Genomic DNA, 23,195 nt, shown 5'->3' with positions numbered 1-23,195 from the left:
AGGAAGAAGGCATTGCCTTAAATGATCAAAATAAAACCAAAGGATCAAAAAATAGTAAAGTTGATCTTTTGCCAAAGGAAAAAAAAATATGTAAAAGGATACTGGAAGCCTTATGGCATGGTATCTTCAGACAATGGTTTCCTAAGAAAAGATGTTTCTTGAGGCAGTTTTAATAGTGCATGAATCACATATACACACACACACTCTCAAAATATGCATAGGTAAACTGTTTTCATTTATGCCAGAGCTGCCCAGTTGGCAGCTCATGTACCCCTGCAGCTGCCTCTCATACTGCCATGCAGTGAGGCAGGGTGTGGGGGGCATCTGTTCACTCTTGGCACTGGCATTGCCTATGTACAGGGAGGGGAGGGCAAAGGAGGACACATGCTGCTCCCTCTAGTCCATGTGGTAGGGGGAGCTGTACACAGCCAGCACTATCCATGAGGATGGGGAAAGATTACAGTGGGCTCACCCATGCAGTGTGCAGCCTAGGACAATGCACACCACCACCACATATGGCCCCTGGCCACACTGAAGCCAGAGAGCCCTGATTTATACAAATCTTGTATGACCACATATCTCATGTGATACACTCAAAAATCACTATGCTATGGTCCAGAAAGGACCTAATCAGAATTTAGAGCCCAACACTGAAGTCCACTCTGCAGAAAGACCCATACAAATTCTGACCCACAGATTATGTGCAGGATCACGGACTGATACAAATTATCAGTTCAATAATTCAACCAATTTTCAGTACATTAAGCTCTTCAGGAAGATGAAATGCCCTTATAACTACAAGGGTTTCTGAGCTTGGGGTGAAAGTAAATAAGCAAGCAGAAAAAAAAACCTGACCTCTAATTTGTTTTAATTAGGCTACAATACAGTATGCAATAATATAATTTAATAAACATTTGTATCTCACTAGTTATATTCCAATTACAATGATTCAGACGTACGATTTTTGTTTGATTTTTATTTATTTCATCTCAGTTCAGTTATTTTAAAAAAAAGTCAAACAAAATTCTTATTTCTGAATCATTTTAATCAGAATATAACTTGAGGATGCAAATACTTATCAAATAAACTAGTTTGAATCATTCTAGACTGACCATGTGTATAGGGTTTCTTCATTATTTATCTACCATCAGTATTATTTTAAATACTCACACTAGACTCAGTCTTTATATAGTAGTATTTATGTCTTTGTGTTTTAGTTGCAAAAATGCCAAGGCCCAGGAGTGCATATGCCCATAAGAAAACCCAGGGAAGTAATCCAATTACAAAAAGTAATGTACTGAAACTCCAATGATGTAACGGAATTGCACCCCCAAAAAATCCCTCACATAAAAAATCATTCTTCATCCTTATATTTCAAAGGTTTTACACAATACAGAAATACTACAAAAACCATTTCCAAAAGAGGAAACTAAGGCATAGAATAGTAAAGTCATTTGCCAAAAATTAATTGAGATTGACTTGGATTAAAACCCAAGTTTCCTCAGTCCCATCTGCAAACTGCATACTCTGGCTCACCGCCTACCCCCAATTAATACATTAATGAATAATGAATATAAGTCTTGGATAAAGTTTCTGTGTTATTTTATTCATTTCTCCAAATATTGCAACACTGAAAACAGAGTACAGCTCCATATTATAAATTACAAAACAAAGTAGACTGCAAAGATGTTTTCATATTCTACTAAGAAAAAGATATCTGACCTTGCAAAACATGTTTAGTCATTGTGCTTTTTACTAAACATTTTTCCAAGCACATTTCTTGTGCAAAATTAATTTTGCAGGCTATGTTTCATAAGTGTCACTAACCTGATCAAGACTTCTTATTTACTGCTGTGTATAATACTTAGAACTGGGAAATTGACCAACCTTGGTGCAATAAAGGTATAGCCGGCTTTATCAAAGTGATCGAGCTTCAGAGTTTCTAAATCTACAAAGATGAAGATGAATGTCAGATAAATAAATTGGGCTTTGTCCTACTATGTCCCCAGGCTTGCCTTTTATTTTTTATTTGTAAAATTACACAATAACTTCTTCATGCATCTAGGAATTTTAAAAATGGGGACCTCTACAGAACAGTTTTCTAAAGAACCGTTTCTGACTAACCTACTCTGCTAGCCACCAGAATTTCACCTTGCACAAAGAAATTACCTAATTACTATATAACAACGCACCCAGCAATAATAAGATAACTGAAGTAAGTTAAGTCTGAGCTGTTTCATTAGCACGACAATGTGAAAATATATGGGACATTTTCATTAGCATTATACTGTGATAACTAGACATTTTTGGAACATGGAGCATTTTAGACTATCAAAGAAAAAACATGTATTTCTAATACATTCAATATAATTTAAAAGCATTATTTTATATAAAAAGTTCATCATGAATCAAAAGGTGACAGGGTCAGACAAACAAGGATTAGAGATTGGCAACAAATTAAAATGTGCATGAAAACACAACAGCATTTTATAGATTTTTTTTTTCCTCTCTATTGCTATGGTACCCAATGATCATGGGAGAAATCCAGAGATGAGGAATACAAAGGAGAATGTCCAGTAGGAATGGAAACATAAATGGGAAATACCAACTGCAGTAAACAGAAGGAAATTGAGCAACAAGAATATACTTGCCCTTTTTGACTGTGAAAATCCATCAGAAAGAGAAAGCAGGGAAACAGAAAAAAACAGGGTAAAGCAAAAGGGGTCACAAACCAATATTTTATTCAACCAGCCCCTTGAATAAAAATATTGTGCAAAGATAGATCAAAGGTTCAATATATGTACAGTTGTAGTCTGGAAAAAAGACAAACATCTTTGAAGACTGGAGTGTATGTCCTTATCAATTATTTCTATAGTACCTTCTATATACTGTGGCTATTTCAAGGGTCTGTTTTAGGGTGCACTGTTGAAGGTACAACACAAACAGATCTACTGTGCACAAACAGAATATTTTTTTCTTCCATTAAAATTTTAATGACTAGTCCCTATCTGATAAAGTTATAAAATTAATCAGCCCAAATTACTGGTTGTTAAAAGCGTATTATATCTCCTACCCATCATGTGATCATTGAAAACTTTCTTTTTCACTGATAAGGATGTTTAATTTGAGCTAATAGATGCTTTGACCGAAAAGTAGACTTGCAAAAAGTGTGGAAAAGTTTATATCCTAATGTTTTCCTCAGTTAAGTTTTTAACTATGTATATTTCTAAATATAGATGAAACTGTTTCAGTTTGGATTAATTCTTGAATATAGGTTATACTTTGTTCACTAACTACAGTCAAACTAAACAAAGAAAATAATAATTAAAAAAATACTTTATAGCTAGAAATACTTCAGAGATACTATTTATAATTATTTCACCTGCGTCTTGAAAGGGCTTGAAATTAGTGTAATCCACACCGGTCTGAACATTTATTGAAAGCAGCTAGAAAGTTCAATATAAACACATCTCCAAACAAAAACTAAACCATTTTAATCATTATTCTAGCTATATGCACAGGTTACTATAAACAGCACTGCAATAACTGCATAATATGAAAAGCAGCTTGCTACCATAGCCTATAAGTTAATATTTTGGAGGTTGACTATTTAAATGTCAGCTAGCAGACCCTTAAAATGACAGCAACAGAGGATACACAAAGCAATGATTCAATAGGTACATAGCAAGGGGTAAAGGGTGTTAGTGAAACTGGGGTACCTGCACATATTCTAGCTGCGTAGAATATTTCTTGTACCTTCGATGTTTACAATGGGTTAGAATCATTGCTGCAGATTTTTGGGTACATCATGATAACATATTTTATGAATTTCAAATGTTATGTTGTTAAAAAAGCCTGAGTCTCAATCATAGCAGTCAGAAGCCAAAGAACCTCCACAGTACTTACATCTGGCCTGAGTTATTGATTCTTCTATTTTGGCTTTAATATAGTAAAAGCTGTACGATGGTAATACCAAGGCCAAACTGTAACAGAAATAAGACAAGCATAAAGAAAGAAACAAAGACACATTTAGCTCAGTGGGGAATCTCTGTAAGATTTGTTGTGGTTTCCTCAAATCAGCTTTAATGTGTCTTTGAAAATGAACACATTAGGGGTGACAATTATCATGAAAGGAGATGGTTACATTACTACGTGCAATCCCACATCTACCACATGTACTGGTAGGCACCCACAGGGTTTGGGAATAAAGTAAATCCAATAAGAACAATGGGGAGGTGTGGGGGAGGGGAGTTCAGCACCCATTTTGAAATTCATAGAAAACTCACTTTTTATGGGTGTCTTTACAGCAAGTCAGACTTAGAGAACAGCAGAAGAACCACAGACAACATTAAACTGCTATGATAACAGCATAGGATGACGGATTCCCCTTTCAATAACAAGACAGCTACTGGTATTCACTACATAAATGTCAAACTCTATAGTACTTAAACTAGGGTATCTCCAAAAGAGAGAATACCATCTATAGTATATATATATATATATATATATATATATATATATATTGTTTTAACATATACGTTTCCAATATATAGCCATTTGACTTCCTGTCAATTTTTCTTTACAAATCTTTCTGCCTTTTTATTTTTACCTCTAAAAAAATCATGATGTGTATGTGAATATAGTTTCAAACGAAGTACAGATCCCCAGCAGAGAGAGATCTTCCCCATGCCACAGTCTTAAGGGTTGCATTCCATTTTCATTAACATAAAAATACATTTTACTGGTGGCTTCTTATGATGGCTGCAGAAATTATCATTAAAACAAGTTGTACCTTTGGGCCCAAGCATGATGACCTTTAATGATGCATTTGCCATTTAAACAGCATGTAAATAAGATCGCTGATTATTTAGAGACAGCCTTCCACCAATTCCCCTCCAGGGAAATTAGGAGAGGTTTACCTGTCATTAACAGTTATTGCAAAGAGAAACTACTAATTAAAACCTATAATTTTATAGGTTTAATGGGCTTACTGCAATGTGACCCCAGGAGATTAACTGCTGTCTCTCAGCCTAAGGAGTTAGTTAATCAAATGTCTTTTTGTACCAATTGTTAGATGGTATTTTCCATCATATAGTACTATTTTTTCCAACCAAATTAAAAATTGGTGCAACTCAATAGAAGAATGACATTCGGAATTTAACATAACTAGGTAGCTCCTAGCATTCATTTGCTACCACTAGTTTTACTTACTTATGTCTGTGAGAGGGTAGATTTGGACAGTAGGAATATTATTAAATCTATTTTCCATGCAAACGAAATTCAACTTGACTGAGGCCAGTAGCACCTACTAGGCTAAGTATAGACAGTCAAAAAACCTGTATTATATTATAATCCAATATTATATAACGTATATATGCATATGTACATGCATACACACACCTATATATGATGTTAAAACATCCTTTCTTCTTTCATTTGCACTTTTTATCCACCTGAAATAAAACATTACGGGAGGCTATGCTTTGAAACATGTACACGGTCCAAACTACCCTAGTTTGGATTCTCAGGAACTCATGGAAGCTGGGCTTAATGCTGGTAATATTAAAAAAGCTACACAGTTTTCAAATGAAATATGTTGCATTTTCTTGGATAGAACAAAATCAGATTATATGGGGAAAGGGCTGCCAAGATGTTACATCTTTTCCAATATCACAAGGATGTTACGGAGGCTGAAATCATGCACACTGCAGCAACTGTGTTAGAGTTTTCCATGATGTATATCATTTTGTGCTGCTGTCTCCTATGATTTTATATACACATAACAATTTCATTGATATTTCATGTTTTTATACAACATTGTAAGAGCACATTTCAGGGAGCTAACATGATAGTTCTTGCCCTAAAGATCTTACAAATCTAGGTTAGATACAAAATGATGCAAGAAATGATGAATGTGAGAGTAAGAAGAAGAATTACCCAAAGTTAATTTCCAATGTAACCTGTTTGGAAAGACTTCTAATGTTCCCTTTTTAATTAGTAAATAAAAATATACTTAAAAACAGCCTGATCCTGCATGTTTTTCTTTGGGAAAGCACGTGTGGCTGGCAATGGTGGCTTCTTATTGAGACGGAAAGAAAAACTGGGGGAGGGAGGAAGGAAGGGGTATCATAGCCCAGTATAAATCCCCTCTAGTCATCATCTAAAGAAAGATGCATGATATTCACATACACCATGTCTACACCAATTCAGGGAAATCTGGTTTCTAGCCTTCTATGTGTTTGGTTAGATAAAAATAGAATTGATCAAAATAATCATATGTAATTCAATAACAAAAGTAACTATGCAAACATCTGATTACCTGTAATCAGTGCTATTCACAGGAGTCCATGTATAGGTTCGATTTCCTTTGTCAATATATCTCTGGAAAGCAACATGTATAACATTAGCATTGCCCTTAAAGCTCAGTAAATACCTTCTTCAGTGCATTACTGAAGATGAAGTAGTGTAAAATTCAGTATCTATCTACTGTATTACCTTCTGTCTTTTAACTAATTACCACCAATAGTAGATTATTTACAGTTTTCACTAAAACAATACAATAAGCATTACTACTACTCATGAAAATGTGACCTTCCTTGCAATTACTTGTTTTCAGCAACATAGTTATCTGCATCGTTTAAATCTGATTGTAAACAATTTTAGAAGTGTCAAGCACTTTGAAGCCTTGTGTCTGGCATAGCCATTTCTACTTTGTGCCTCTTTGACAAGTCAATTTTTTTTTTTGTTTTCATAGATTTCATAGATATTAAGGCTGGAAGGGACCTCAGAAGATCGAATCCAGCCCTCTGCCTCAGAGGCAGGAAGTCAGCTAGAGTCAAAGGATCCCAGCAAGATAAGTGTCCAAACATTTCTTAAAAGAGTCTAGAGTAGGTGCTTGCACCACCTCTGGCAGCAGTCTATTCCAGGCCTTGGTGGCTCGGACAGTAAAGAAGATTTCCTTACGTCCAGCCTAAAATGGTCTTGGAGGAGTTTGTGACCATTGGACCTTGTCATCCCATGGGGTGCTTTGGTGAACAGGCGTTCCTCCAGATCCTGATGTACACCCCACATATACTTACAGGCTACCACCAGGTCACCCCTAAGCCTGCACTTCTCCAGGCTGAGGAGTCCCATGGCTCGCAGCCTCTCTTCATAAGGCCTGTTCTGTTGCCCTCTGATCATGGGTGTGGCTCTCCTCTAGACTCTCTCAAGCTTCTCCACATCCTTCTTGAATTGTGGAGCCCAGAACTGGGTGCCGTACTCCAGCTGTGGCCTCATCAAGGCCAAGTACAGTGGGAGGATGACATCCTGAGATTTGCTTGAGAAGCATCTATTGATGCAAGCCACAGTTTTGTTTGCTTTACCAGCTGCAACATCACACTGGTGGCTCATATTCATCTTGTGGTTAATCATGACCCCCAAGTCCCTTTCGGTTTGGTACTAGTGAGCATAGCAATGCCGAGTCTGTAAGTGTGCTGTCCCCGCTCTTCTGCCATGCACCCCTTGCCTTGGAGTCTCTCAGGACAGTCCCCGGCAGTAAGAAAAAAATGTGGGGGGAAGAAGAATTTAACAGAAGAATGAGAGGTAGGGCTGTGGCACATCCCCACTCACTGGTTCGATGCCAGTGGCCCCAACAGTCTCCTGGCTCCTCTCTTCTGTTGTGGACCCCTCTTGTGGGTCCAACTCTGAGTTCCTCAGTGTCCGCCGGCACTGCTTGTGCCCGGTGTGGGAAGCACCCTCACCATCTGCTCCCCATGGTGCTTCCCACATGGTTTCCACAATGCCATCTTTTATTCCGTCTGGGTGGCATCCGGGGATGATGTCACCTGCCCATGCCGGCATCAACCAGAAATAGACGCAGCTCATGAACCACACTGGTGCTTCATGATGGCACAGCTTGTTCATCTCTCCCCAGCCTGGAACAGGTAAGTGTGCCCTGACTTCAGGGCTTTTCCTGCAGGGACGGGCTGCCCCCATCCCAAATCCTGCTGTGGGAGGAGTCTTTCGTTCCCCAGCAACTGTCCCCCTGGGACAATCAGCCTGGATTACCAGCCGATCCTTGGGTGTGGATGCTCTACGTCAAAGTTCGTTGTCATCGACAACAGACCGGGTGCAGTTCGCCTCTGACACCAGCATCCACATCATTAATAAGTATGTTAAAGAGCACACGTCCAAGGACAGAGCCATGCAGGACCCCACTGATCATGGAGCTCCGTGATGATTCACTTCCGTCGACTACTACTCTCTGGGTCCGACCTCAGAGCCAATTCCCCAGCCATACATTGATACATTGTGATGTAGCTGAGCCCGCAGTTGGCCTATTTTTCCATGTGGAGATCATGGTACACCAGATCAAAGGCTTTTTTAAAGTCCAGATATATAACATCAATCTTTTCTCCCTTGTCCATGCGATATGTCACCTGGTCATAGAAGATGAGATTGGTCAGGCAAGACCTAACCGCAACAAACCCATGCTGGCTGTCCCTCATGATGTTGCCATCAACCAGCTTGTCTAGAATGGTCCCTTTAACAATTTTTTCCAAAAGCTTTCCAAGGATTGAGGTCAAGCTGATTGGCCTGTAGTTCCCCAGATCTACTTCCCTTCTTTCTTGAAGATAGGCACCACATTGGCCTTCTTCCAATCTTCAGGTACTTCACCTGAGCGCCACGAGTTCTTGAATATCCTTGCCAGTGGCTGGGCTATGATGCCTAACAACTCCTTAAGTACTCTGGGGTGCAAGCTGTCAGGACCTGCTGATTGAAGGTGGCCAGCCTCTCAAGGTATTCCTTTACAAGATCTACACCAATGCTGGGTATAAATCCACTCTCACCCTGGCCATCTCGCATCATGTTAGGCAGGGTGGTCCCTTTGGGCTGATGGAAAAACCATGCAAAGTACCTAGGACGCAGGTTGGCTTTTTCCTGGGTGCCAGTTGTCCCATTTGGTTTAGCAGGGGTCCAATGTTACCTTGATTTTCTTCTGACTCCTCACATATCTGAAAAAGGATTTTTTATTGTCCTTGATATGTGTAGCCAGTTGGAGTTTGGTTGCAGCCTTGGCTTTCCTGGTTCACTCCTTACAGGTACAGACCAGTGCGGACTACTCCTCCTTCGTGGTGATTCCTGTCTTCCATCCTTTATAAGCCTCCCTTTTTAGACATAGGAGATCCATAAGTCTCCTGCTGAGCCCAGGGGGTTGCCGTGCCCTTTTGCTACCTTACCTCCGAGATGGGATGCACATCCCTTGTGCTTTCAGGATCTCTGCTTTAAGGAGCAACCACTCATCTTGGACTTCCCTCCCTGTCAAATCATGGTCCCTTAGGGCCTCAACAACAAGCCTGTTTAGCTTCAAAGTCAGCTTTCCTAAAGTCAAGGACTTCTGCATTGCTGACTGACTTGCTAGCTTTGCGATGGATAGTAAAAGTGATCAGCTCGTGGTCACTGTATCCCAGCTTTCCTTCAATTCTTAGGCCACCGATTAGATCATCTCATTTGGTCAGTACCAGGTCCAACTGCGCTTTACCTTTTGTTGGTCCATAGACTTCTTGAGTCAGGTAGAGCTCATCCACGCATGTGAGGAAGCTTTGTGACCATTCGGATTTGGCCAAGTGCTCTTCCCATGAGATGTCTGGGTCATTGAACTCTCCCACGCCAACCATGCACCAAGAGCGTGCGGCCTCAGCCAGTTCCCTGGTGAATTCCTGGTTAAGTTCTTGTTCCTGATTAGGAGGTCTGTAGTAGACTCCTACCATTGTGTTCCCTGTGCCATGTTCCTCACGTATTTTAACACAGAGGATCTCCAGTCATCCTCCGTGGGTACCAATGTCAGCTTGCAGGGATGTGTAGCTTTCCTTGACGTAGAGAACTGCCCCCCCCGCTTTTTCCCCCTGCACAATCTCACCTGTACAGGGCATAGCCATCTATATCTATGGCCCAGTCATAGGTGGAGTCCCACCAGGTCTCCGTTATCCCTATGAGATCGTAGTCATTCTTGTTTAGCAGGAGGACCAGTTCCTCCTGTTTGTTCCTCAAGCTCCTGGCATTGATATACAAACACATAAATGTCCCATTGTAAGCCCTAGGCTTCTTTGCACTCCTAGGAGGACACTGTTCCAGGGCTGGGGTAGGAGTGAATTTCCTTGAGTGCCATAACCTGCTGGTTTTGCAGTAGCTGCCTGTGGACTTGCTTTGGCGGTAGTCCACCCATCCCCCAGTGGGCTTAGTTTAAAGCCTGGTTGAGCAGGTCAGACATTCTGGCTGAGAAGAGCTTCCTCCCCAGTGAAGTGAGGTGGAGGCTGTCTCTTCCCATCAGACCACTGCCTGTCTCACCAAAGAGAGGACTGGATCATGGAAGCCAAAGCCTTCATGATGACACCAGCGCCACACTCTTCAGTTGACTACCTCAATCCGTCTTTGTCTCCTCAGCCCATGACCTGTAACAGGGAGGATCGAGGAAAAGACCAACTGCACCCACAACCCCCTAAGCCCTGCTCCCAGAGTCCTGTAGCCACTCATGGCCCGGCCACTCATGTTATTGTGGTGATTGTGGTTTTTAAGTGAGAGAGAGACTCCTCCTCAGAGAATTAGCCCAGAAAACTTGTATATGGGGAGGAACCAGTGATAAGCAGAGAAACAGTTAAATGAAACCTTATATTAAAAAAATTATACCCAGGCATACAATATTACATATTAGTAATATTGAGACATTATCTATCTATTAACAAGCACACAAGGTCTGTGACTTTGACTGTAGAAATATTTATCCAGATGCTTCACTTTACATACAGGTAAAGTTACCATGAGTGTTTTTGTAAAGCATGGTATTAAGTTCAGTTTTTCAATTCACTAGCTTTGGGAATGAAAGATGACATGATAGAGTTGGGCCTCCAGCTCCCCATACAAGACTTAATCAGTATTAATGCACCCTGCTGGACCAATTTTCCTCTGTTTTCTAACATTAAAAATTATAACTTGCATGCCAGCTGCAGAATATTACTACTTTACAGTCAGAGAATAAGATTGATGAGGATACCCTCAATAAAATTGACACAGCTGCTGTAACATAACTTTACTAGTAATGTTCAAATGTACTATGGTAAATGTCTACATTCTTCCAGTCCCTAAGCAAAAATAAAAGCAAAAATATTATCATGATTATGAAGGCAAGGTGTTTTGGGCTATGGTCTGACATTTATGATTTGAACAGTTCTCTTACTCCTGCTGTTACTTTTCAGTAGAGCAGGGCAGGTGTCATTTGCCATAAAGAGGATGTTTATAACAAAAAGCAGTGTTTTAAAATCTTTGTCTGAAGGCAACAAGATGGCTGAACTAACTGAGCACAGAACTCATCATAGGTGACTAGTATGGGGTGCACGGGGCAGCATGACAGGGCCGGTGCCTCCCCAATGGCTGATACTGATGCTGTCAGCAGGGCTGGTGCCCCCCCTTGACGGCCGCCGCCATTGGTGGTTGCCCCCCCAGATTCAGGAGGCACCAGTCGCTCATGGAACTCATGTTTATTTATTGACTTAATTACTGTGAATTCTTACCCAGCTACACCAGAAAAGGGAAAGAAATAAAAAAAATCTTACATATGTATCATATTCATGCATTCATAAAAGACAGACTAAGGATGAAATGGATGTTCCCATTGAAAACTGATTACAAGCATATATAAGAATTTCTTACTATCCTACACGGAGCTGATTCAGAGGAACCATTTGCTACTGGGTCTCTAGCTGTAATTTGGCCATGGTCAGCAGAGCTGCAGAGGCGTTTTCATTTCATAGTAATTTAAGGAACTGTAATTCATTTAATGAAATGATCTGGCTGCTTCAGTCAACTATCTAATGGCTAGGTGTTGAGGTCATAAAAGCAATTTTGTATGCCTTTGACTTTAAAACAGGGGTAGGCAACCCCCACAGGTGCCAGAACATGTATGTGAAGGCATTTTGCATGGCTTAGACTTCTCGGGTCAGACAGTGGGGGAGGACCCATGGCTGCCCTGCCACTACAAGCATCGGGCCTCTTGCAGCTCCCCCACAATCCAACCCTGGCACGCCAACATCTTACAAGTTGAGGTTGCAGGTGTTTTTGTTACTTTGCCCCAAAACATTGCTGACCCCTACATTCGGATGTTATAGTATATCAGCAGATAGCCACAGATTAAATGGAGACTGAAACATATCTGTTCTGTCTGTGTTCTAGAGGTGATGATTTCTTTATGCCATAGTTCTGACCTACAGCGTCAGATAATTTGCACAGTCCATAATAATAATGCAAAATGAGGTTAATGTCCATGGTTACTAATCAAACACCTGTAAGGTGTTTGACACTGCTTAGAGGTTCATAAAAAAATATAAAAATGGAATTGCTATTTAAAGGAAGAAATTAACAAAAATATTTTTAATGTTATGATTTTTACAGAGACACATTTCTTCAAAAATGACATTAGAGTAGACCAAATCTGTGCTTTATGCCAAGACTTCTGCATGTTGTGGTATGGAGAAGCATTAATGAAGAGGGGGGACATTTATCATAATTATGGCTACCATAAAATATGTTTACACAATAAATTGAATTAAATTGGAAATATAAGAAACAAATGTGTAGTGCTAAATAAAAAAAAACTGTAGAAACACTTCAGGAATAATGTATTCCTATGCAAATATCATCCTTTTGATCCAAATGTTAATGTGAAAGGTGGACTATGTGCTACTCCTACAAAATGACTGATTTAAACTCAAGGGTCTTCAAGCTTCCAAAAAAACATGGCAGGAAAAACAGATCTGTCATGTGCATTATTCTCTTTGCATCCTATTCTCTTGCTTCTCAGGATTTTCTGAAACTGTCAGCCTCATAAGAAAGCCTCACACCTGCTCATATTGAATTATTATAGATTCTTTTGTTTAAAAAAAAAAAAGATGGTGCTAGGACCTCCGTGGTTATCACCACCACCATTATGGCACTTTACCAGAAAAGGAAGCATGTTAGTTTGACCTGGCTCCCCAGCATCTGTATAGATAGGTGCTTCAGGGGGCTTTTAAGTGCTTTTATCTTAAGCCGATTTAATCAGCTATTACAATGTTTCCCAAACTATGACAGATCACACACCACCATTTAAAAATGATACACCTTAAGTACCACCAGCAATATTTTCAGTTCAACCTTAAGTACCACCAGCAAATTTTTGTCATATAACTGATTATAATAAATCTGTTAACACTGACAGGCTAACTACTGCTGATAGATTGGGAACTGCTAAGTTATTAGATAAAGTGAAAAAGCCCCACTGAAGTGCACAATTTATACAGACGTTGAGCAAGCCGAGTCAAACTAACACGATGCCTCTTCTGGGCATGCGTTATGCTTGGTGCAGGGGCATGCCAAGCTTAAAGTAAAGCACTGGGGTTTGGGTTTTTTTTTTCCACATCTGGAAACAGCCAAAGTGTCCGAGTGGATCAGATTCCTATTTAAGTACAGACATAACAGGAGGTGACAATAAAACACGTGGTACAAGGAAAGACAGAGAAGCAGGTAATTGCCTCTCAGTGATATGTACATCCTGTTGGTTCTGCTTATTATTTTATGGTTTGCATGTATTTATAAATAAAAAACCCTGGTTTCTGTACTTTTTATTTTTTGTTATCTTAATTCAGGTTGTTTATATGTAAAATTTGCACTTCTCCATCGCTGGAAGTACTAGAAGTCAAATCAGTTCTCTTCAGACTGCTCAGAGTTATAGGAGCCATAGCATCTGAAGAAGTAAGACGTTGCCTATGAAAGATTTGCATTTCTGAACAAGCTAGTCTCTAAGGGCTCCTATTACACATACACTGAGGCTGCTCTGATGTGCTGTAATTACAACTCGTCAGAGCAGACTTGATTAATCGAGTCTGCTGGTAATTACTGCATTCCAGCAGACCCCGTCATTACGTATATCAGTGTCCTGGTCTTGAAAAATGGTGGCGGGGGAGCTTTAACTAAAGCTCGTTCGATGAGCTTTAGTTAAGTGCCCCCGCCACCATTTTTCAGCATGGGGACGCCGATACACATGACACTCCAGGAGCTTGAATTAAAACAGCTTTCAAAACTGCTCCAATTAAAGCACTGCCCCCACAACCTTCTGCCTGACTGCAGACTAACACATCTAACCACCTCTCTTTACATCTGCCTATTATGGACCTACTGGGCTTAATAACGGCTAGGACTCATAGACATAGCACACTCTGGCCAAGTCTCCAGAGGGGGAGGTTAGCCATAGGACCTGCAAGCCCTCATTAAATTTAACAGGTTTGGGCCGTACATTTTGCAGATCTATATTATCTACGGATTCTCTCGACTGCTGGCAAACCGCCAGCTTCAGGACAGCTTTGAATTCTTGGAGCAATACAATAGCTACCATTATCAGTACTGAGGATCTAACTTGTTTGGAAAACAACATTAGGACACCAAAGCATACTGTTTTGAAAATTTCCACCTAGTTTGTGGTTGTAACGGGATGATTTGTTTATCGTAAAGAATCCTAATTATGAACTGTAAATCCAAGACATTTTTCCATCTTATTTTCTTCACATCCACCCAAAATATAATTGTACAAAGCCCCACATTCCTAGACTTCTGCTGTTGTTTTTCTGTGAGGAAGTACGACAGCCCTTTGCTAAGTCCCTGACATGCACAGGAACACCTTACCGACAATTTTATGAATATAAAACATGAAAGAAACAGAGGAAAAAAGAACTCTGGTTCTTAAGAAATGCCTGCTTTCCTGTTGTGCAAATAAGGAAAGCTGACAACTGCACTGGGGGATAGGGAATAGAAGGAAAATATTTGCACCTGACAAATCCTGCAGCTCTCCTACAATATTAGAAACGTGGAATATTGGGTTTTAAATATAGAAAGACAGCATAAAATTATTTTCACACCATTGTTTTGCAGTCTTTTGTTGTAAAGGCAAAATAGATTCTGTATTCTGATCTCACCTCATCTTGAGACTTGACCAGTGTCGTAAACACCCGTTCCCCACTTTCGCCATCTATCATTTTTTTCCGAATCTAGAAACAAGGAAAATAAGATGGTAAAATAAAAGCTAAAAATTATATACAATATGAAGAATGTTTTCCACAATCCATTTTTACTAGCAATGCTATCATTATAGCATATTAGGAGAAAAATTGCCCAGACAAACCTATTTGTTACGAGTCTATATCTTACTTGAAAACAAATGGAACCAACTCGTGTAATTCATACTAACATAAGCGGTTATTTTGACACTAATGAGCCCATGAAGGTAAGCACTGCTGGTATAAGGAAAGGCTGCGCATGACTGGGTACATTAGACATAGGTATCAATCATTGCAATATACAGAATGTGTTTGCCCATGAGACAGCCTAGAACATGTATTTTTTCACTGATTAAAGATGTAAAAAATCTTGTTCTTACAGTATTTTTACAGTGTATTGTTTAAAGAATTCAATGTTGGTATTGGAAATTCTATAGAAAGATTCATGGAGAATCTTAACACTAAATTGAAAATTGTAGCATCCTTCAAAGCAACAGGGTTATTAAACTTAGCCACCTGTGTTCCAAAGAAAAAGCAGATTCTCAAAAGCATATTCAGAAATGTCATTAAAATACGCCTCTCATACAAAAATGTCACATTTTTCTAAACAATTGAAAACTATCATGAAGTCTGCTTTTTAAAGAACTACAGCTTTAGCAAATGGTAGGAATCAAATGCATCTCAGCTATTACAGAGACCAGCAAAGAATCTGTATCTCATGACAGGCTGCTAGTGTACCTCACCTCAACTTTAATATCATTTTCCAGCTCAGCATCAAGAAAATCCAGTGTCACAGGCTCCTGGGATTTAGGATTCTGAAGCAGAAGACATTAAACAATCAAATAATAAACATTTTTTCATTGTAATGTTATGAATAGGTTGCTGGAAACTATTCAAATATTTACTCAGACCACATTAACCTGTTTAAAAAAGGATTACTTACCCTTCTATCTTTAATAACTTAGAGCAGAATGAATTACTAGTGGTACTTTGTAACTGAAAATTAACTTAAAAAAATCAAGAAATAATTGGGCAAGTGATAACTGGGTTAACAATCTGTCGCACACAAGGCTGATGGCTAGATGATGCTTCCTCTATTGCTATGCCACAAATTGTAAGCATGATAGTAAAAACTGTAGATGAAATGCTAGAAAAGGAGTCTCTCATTATGGTTCTTGTCACCAAGAAAGGAGGGGAGGAAGATAGTTAGAAAGTTTCCCAGATGACTAATAATATGCAAGAGCTGCATCTGTAACAAAGTGAAAGCAGACTCCAGACTTACTACTATGGGCACTGAAGGGATTGGGGTTTCGATACAAAGGGAGAGATCAGATAAATGTAACCTCTGATGGAAACATGTTCCAGGGCCACTTAGTGGATTCTTTAGTGAAAAGTCCGATACCATTTGCACTATATGAAGCTCAAACTTAAGGTCCTTATGCCATACCAGTTTTAATCATGGAACTAATCTCAGTTAGTTCAGTGTGCTTAAATATATTGCTAAATCAAGATTCTCTACCAGTCCATATCTAAAATCTTTTGAATCCTCCAGGAATTGCCTTTCATAAGTAGCAGGGTATAAGTGTCCTTTAGAATTAATGGTCAGTTTTCTACATCAACTGCACATTGTAAATTTTCAACAGGACTTTTCTTATCCACAGCTGATGTAACAGAATAGCTAAAGATAGTCAAATGTGCAAGATGTGTTCTGAAAGAATCCATTACCCTGCTCTCAGTGTGCTTCATATATGTATTTTATAGCTCATACAAGGGACTTTAAGTACAGTTCAAGATACTCTTTACTTCCCCTGTGCCCTGCATTGTTCCCAGGTTGTTGGTCTATTGTATGGCTGTGTGTGGATCACTGGATAGGATTGATTTTATTCATATATATTTAATTATACTTTTGTGTCAAGCATTTTATCATTTGTTAGGAACCTGTAGACTATAATTAATGTACCCTATAATTAAATAATAATAATCATTATTATAGTGGCAGGGGCACTTGTTCAGCTAAGATCTATGCAGCCGTAAAGGATCAGTGATGTTGAAAATAAATGTCATATGATGATAGAATTAGTACTGAAACCATATAGGAACAATTACATGCTCAAAGATGAAATGGAAAAGATCAGTTACCTTTTGCATCTCTGTTTTCTTAATTCATGCTCCAGTCCTACACAAGTCTTACCAAAAGCAATGGGATTGCTTTATTTTATGTATTTAAATGGCTTTAAGTACTTACATATTAAAGTATGAATACCTCAATCTTTAATGTGGTTCTCCTTGCAACATCAATGAGAAATCAGTAAATTAAGTCCTATTTTCTCCATGTTATTAAACCAAAGAGACCATTTATTTATTTATTTAGTGTATATGCCACCCCAAAGAAGACTTAAGATAGCTTACAATAAAAGACAACATTTCTTATAAAATACTATTCATTCCATCCAGGAAGAGCATACACCAACTGCAGAGGCTTCCTCAGCCTGATGAAGGGTTTTTAAACCCAAAGCTTACTAAATTTTTTTTTCCCAACTATTTAAGTTGGTCTAATAAAAGATACTAGATTCAACCGAAGAACCTTGTCTGCCTAGAGGTAATTTAGGCTTTTCTTAAAAGAATTATGATTTGAAATCCTGCACTAAGCAGCTTAAAATAGGAAGGGAACTGAGTACCAATATATTTTGGTTTTGGTTTTTTTTAATTGTTTTGTTTTGCTTCATAAGTTTTGTGCATGTGTGCGTGCATGTGCGTGTTTGTGTAAATAAAACATTACATATGGAAAGGAACTCAGGAGCCAGTCTTAACTGAGCACTACATAAGCATTCCTCATGATGTAAGCCAATATTGCTATCACTTGTACTCACTAAACCTCAATTTACTATGTCAGGGAATAAACGGTTTTCGTTTATTTTTAGTATGGTGGCTGCATCCTTTGTTTATCTAAAGAAAGGTCATAAAAAATGTAACCCTTGCATTTTGGCAGTGGCTAAGTTATAGTAACTGAATGCAAATCAGGCTTTCTGCCAAATGTAAATGGTCATTACTTGTGACAAATGTATTAAGTAGTGCAGACATGATACTTCTGTCATTTATGCCAGTTTGACTCTATAGATTTCTATGCACTTACTCCCACTGTATGCTGGGAGAATCATGTCTTGTGTGTTTGGCTGGGAAATATCTTCATGTAAATGATTTGGAGTATTAGGGGCCAATTCAATTAGATTTGCTCCTGATTTTTGTGGTTCAATGAGATTTACATTGGTGTGAAAAAGATGGATGTTTGGTCCCTTGAATTCTGCAAAACCAAAATACAAATTACTGGATAATAAGTGTTCATCATTCTCTCAGCAATTCTTTACAAAGAGAAAGTAGAAAAAATGTAGGCTTTAAGAGAAACTTACTGAATAAATTTTGAACAGGGGACTGGTGGGTAATACTAGCTATTCCTAGTATATTGTAACTGGGAAGGTATTATTATATGGTTTATTCATATACAACACATTACATAATTTTTAATGCAATGAAAATACATACCACAATTCTGTCTTTTGCTACTCATTAACTTTTCCACCAAATTCACACTCTTAAATAGCAAAAGACTAAAATTCAAGGAAGTAAATTAAAAAAAAAAACATTTTCTTACACGCAATGGATAATGAATAGCACGGTCAAACCCAAACAGCATGCATGGAGGTATTGCCATGGCAGAATTGGCATTGTGAAGTTCACATCCCATTCCAACACACAAAGGAAACAACAAGAAAAGAAAAGATAATGGTAAAAGAAGAGCCATCACATCAAGTCACTGTAAAACATCTCAAATGAGAACCTGGGCTACTCAGAATTAAGGAGTCCCAAAGCTTGGATAACAGATTTTAAAAAAATCTGGCATATTTATGAAACATGCATTCAATTCATCTTGTGTTTACTTAAGATCTCAAAATATTTTATCAATTTTTATTTTGGGCATCCCAACATACTTATGTTTCACAATAATGCCCTCGTGGTGCAGATGAGGAAAAATACAGACAGATAGATCAAATGATTCCTCAAGATCCTACTGGAACTCTATGGTTAAGGTAGGAATAGAAATTTGAATGCCTATTTCAGTATCTTAAGCATAACCCCCTCTCCCCTCAGAGCCACTTATATTCTTTCCTGAAGATGGTTTATTTCTCAGGGTTTGGACTCCATAACCTTCTTTGCCCAGGTTACCATTTTCTATTTTTTTTCAATGAAGAGACAAGCTCTGCGTTCTGTTTGCTCTTCTATTTACCTAATCAATCAAAACACACAACATAACTATATAAGCTACAGAAACACTAAAATTACTGGCACAACTTAATAAAATGAAACAAAAGTACATCACTAGGACTAAAGCATGCAGACAAGCATGGCAAGAAAGAGCAACAACGTGTTATTTTAGCTGATAAGATAGGAAAGAAAGAATGAACTGGTACAGCTAAATAAAAATAAATTCATTTAAATGCCATGATAAATGTATTATTTGAAAAGGCTTTTGAAGCATGTCTACATTCTCACAGACTCTTAGACTACATGTCAAGCGTCTTTCTTCCTAACTTCAAATGGTTAGCATCTAATTTTTACGTTGTTTCCTACATGTGGTGAACATGTGATGTTAGATTCTTTTTATATATGTGAAGCTAGCCCATGATCAGGATGAGTTTGGAACAATCCTGGCCCTTCTAAAGCCAAGGGGAATTTTGTCACTTCCTTGAATAGGATCAAATTTTACGCCATGCAGTTGATTAAACTAATTCTTTCTTTGCATAAACTGCTGGTTTTGCATTCTAACACCCTGAGATAGATTCCCACACATGTAGGATATTGACATTTATACTGTATTTCCTTCTTTATGTTGGTACCTATGTAGTTAGAACATTCTTTTTATTGTTTCAATATTTTCAATAAGTGTTTTGTTCTCAAGGTTTTTAACATAATTCAAAAAGAACTCCGTAAGTGTCACTAACTTTCCTTTCCCTGTTTGATATGATGGCAGCTGGTCCGAGTGACATACAAGCAGGGATCCAGGATTTCTGTTTGACACAGAAAAACATGGTAAAAACTGGATTTTCTCATTTTAAGGAGAAAAACCCATATTTTCTCCTTTAATGGAGAAAAATGCAGGAAATGGTGGGTTTTCCTTCGCAGGCTGTCAGAGTCCCAACCTACAAGGGGCTGGGGAGAGCAAAAGAAGGGCGATTAGCAGGTGGTGTCATGCGCATGTGTGCACTCAGACATGCACATGGCCGCCAGACAGCCTGGAGAGCAGCTCCCGGAGGTAAGTCTGGCGGGGGGTGGGGGAGGGGGAGGTGTGTGAGAGGATTGAGGCCCCCACAGACAGGGAAGGAGGGAGGGAGGGAGTTGGGCAGGGCTGGGGTTGCTCCCCAGCTGGGTGGGTGCATGGGACCCGGGGCCAGAATGCACGGCCTCAGGATCCAGGTGGGGAGCGGGACAGAGCTGTCGGGGGCTCATCTAGGGGTCAGTTGGAGGCTGGCTCCCTGCTCCTACATGTACTCTAAAGGGGCGGCATGGGGGGCACATACCCCCAGATTTGTGCATAGGAGCAGGCTGCCTGCTGTAGGCTTGGGGCTCCCTACCTGCTTCCCCCGTCCCCGACCTGGGGCCTCCACAGCCCAGTTCACAGGACCCAACACAGCAGGGAAGAGGAGGGCGGGGAAGCTTGTTGCTGCCACAAGCTCCACACCACCTTAGTGATGTGCCCCCTGCCTGCCCAGCAGCAACAGGGGTGGCAGAGTGGAGTTGTGCCCCATGATACTGCCGGGCAGGCAGGGGGTGCCTTGCCAGGGTGGTATGGGGCTCACAGTGGCAATGAGCTTCCCCGCCCAGCCCCTCTCTGTCCTGCCATGCCAAATCCCAGCTGCTGGGCCATGAAGGCCTCAGGGGGAGAGTAGAAGGGCAGGGAGACCTGAGACTGCAGCAGGCAGCCCATCCCTACCCCGCAAAGAGTCCCGGTCCTGACATGTTGCCTGTAGGGGAGGGGGAGTCGGGCTCTGTGCTTCACTCTGCTGCAGAAGCCGTTGCCTTCCACAGGTGGCAGCTGGGACTCAGGCATTACTGCTGGGGGCAAAGGTCTGCAGACCAGGTCCCTGGCCCCATAGCCCTGGCAGCTAGGGCCCCCCTCCAGCAGGGCTGAGGTGGCAGGGGACTGTGGGTGGGGAGTGACAGGCACTGGCAAGGCTGGGGTGCTGTGGTTGGGGAATGAGGGGCACCAGGAGGGCCCAGGGGACTGTGGATGGGGAGTCAGCAGCAAGGCTGAGGGGCTTTGGGGTGGGAGTGAGGGGCAATGGCACAGGCAGGGTACTGACATATCATGGCTGCTCAGTGCCACAAAGCAGTGGGGGGTACACCTGCAGCTGGACTTGCACCCTGGTGAGTGAAGGGGGAAGGAGGAGCTCTGATTTTCCATGATAAAAAAATCAAAAATCAAACACCAAAATTTATAAGTATTTAGAATTATTTTCTTGAAGTGATTGAGGCACTAGTAGGCTTCCAAATTGCTTTAAAATTGTAAATATATCAATAAAATATTGTGTTCAGCTGATACCGATATATAGTGCCATTTCATTTCAATTATGGAAAAATGTGGATTTTGGCAGTTTTAATCAGAGAATTTTCAATTTTTATCAGAGAAGTTGAGATTTTTAAACAGAGAATACCAGGATCCCTGCAGATAAGACATATGCCCCAGTATCTTACTTTGACACAGGAACTTTGTAAGTCATTGAAATTCTGCTTGTGTATTATTGTACAGTAGGGCTGTGCAAAGCTTTGGTTCTTGATTCGATTTGGTGGAGATTTGGTCCAATTTGGTGGCCAAATCTCCAAATCCAAATTGAATCAGAGGACCCTTTAATCTCTTTGAATTGAATTTGAAACCTCCAAACCAATTCAGAGACATTCGGAAAGATTTGGCAATTTGGACACAGACACAGCTTTAAATGTTTTTTCTACATACCTCAAGGTAACAGGCAGCTTGCGAATACTGTGATGCTGGGGTGGATGGAGCGTCCCACAGGGGCACAGGGGTCTCCCTAGCGCACTTGGCAGCAGACCCGGAGGTGGACCAAAAGCACTTCCAGTCCACTTCTGGGTCCATCAGGGAGCGTGCTGGGGGGCCCCCCCTTGCAATCCGGTGGTTTGGCAACTGGTGCTTCCTGGGTCTGGGGGGCACCTGGGGTCCCCCTACAACTAATTGCCAAGCTGGGAGGGGTGTCTGGGGGCCCCTCTGTGCACTCCCCGGCAGACCTTGAAGTGGACCATAAGTATTTCCAGTCCACTTCCGGGTTCGCTGCCAAGCATGTGGGGGGGCCCCCCATGCGCCCCAGCATTGCTGCGTTCACAAGCCGTGCTGGTACCTCGAGGTATGTAGAAAAAACATTTAAAGTTGTGTCTGTGTCCGAATCACTGATTCTCCAAATCAGCATTGAATCTTCCGATTCTGATTCGGTTGAATCGAATCAGGGACAATGATCCGAATCAATTAATCAAATCACTGTCCCCAATTCGGCCCGAATATGAATGGGATAGTGTCCGCTTCACACACCCCTATTGTACAGAATACACTGTGCAATAAAACCTGGCAAACAATTTACAAAGATGCAGAATCTTTCTCCTGATTTCAGGTTTATGAAATCTTTTTCCTCATTTCAGCCTCTTTACAGGCTACAATTCATCTCTCAGCCTGAAGAAGAATAGTCTTTAAAGCACAGCTCTAATTAGCAGCTATTAGTAATGCATCACAATTTAAAATAATGCCCTTCATTACCATGAATAACAATTTTGCTATTATTTAACAAAGAAAGATGCAAGCTTCATGCTTTGGAAGCTGTTCGTCAACAGTTCCCTAGTTAGGTTTTCCTAGTAAGCAGAGCAGAAGCTTTCTAATCTTATCTCCATCTCTATGCATTTTAATGCACTATTGGTCACCTCCATCCACAATTACCTGGACATGGGGTCTCCTTTTTCTCAAATTAACTTTTGGTATGCCCACACCAATGTGCTGAAGTAATAGAAAAGCAGTAATTTATACCTCTGAACCATCAGTGCACAATCAATTTATAGTTTACATTTTACCCTGGTTTC

General features: G+C 40.2%; 1 protein-coding gene across 1 annotated transcript in view; it reads right to left on the bottom strand.

Annotated features, from left to right (window-relative positions):
• The window catches only part of CACNA2D1 (calcium voltage-gated channel auxiliary subunit alpha2delta 1), a 575,362-nt gene that overhangs the window by 14,969 nt on the left and 537,198 nt on the right, over nucleotides 1–23,195 (bottom strand). The window contains exons 19-25 of the mRNA XM_025203238.1: nucleotides 23,056–23,112; nucleotides 15,806–15,877; nucleotides 14,982–15,053; nucleotides 6,320–6,381; nucleotides 3,907–3,983; nucleotides 2,652–2,660; nucleotides 1,888–1,948 (exon numbers count right to left, since the gene is read on the bottom strand). Of these exons, the coding sequence (XP_025059023.1) occupies nucleotides 1,888–1,948; nucleotides 2,652–2,660; nucleotides 3,907–3,983; nucleotides 6,320–6,381; nucleotides 14,982–15,053; nucleotides 15,806–15,877; nucleotides 23,056–23,112 (410 nt within the window). The remainder of the gene's footprint in view (nucleotides 1–1,887; nucleotides 1,949–2,651; nucleotides 2,661–3,906; nucleotides 3,984–6,319; nucleotides 6,382–14,981; nucleotides 15,054–15,805; nucleotides 15,878–23,055; nucleotides 23,113–23,195) is intronic.

The sequence above is a fragment of the Alligator sinensis genome, unplaced genomic scaffold, assembly GCF_000455745.1.
Source record: "Alligator sinensis unplaced genomic scaffold, ASM45574v1 scaffold567_1, whole genome shotgun sequence".
In the NCBI taxonomy this organism is placed as follows: Eukaryota; Metazoa; Chordata; order Crocodylia; family Alligatoridae; genus Alligator; species Alligator sinensis.
The sequence above is the reverse complement of the archived record's forward strand: the minus strand, read 5'-3'. Positions and strand labels throughout refer to the sequence as shown.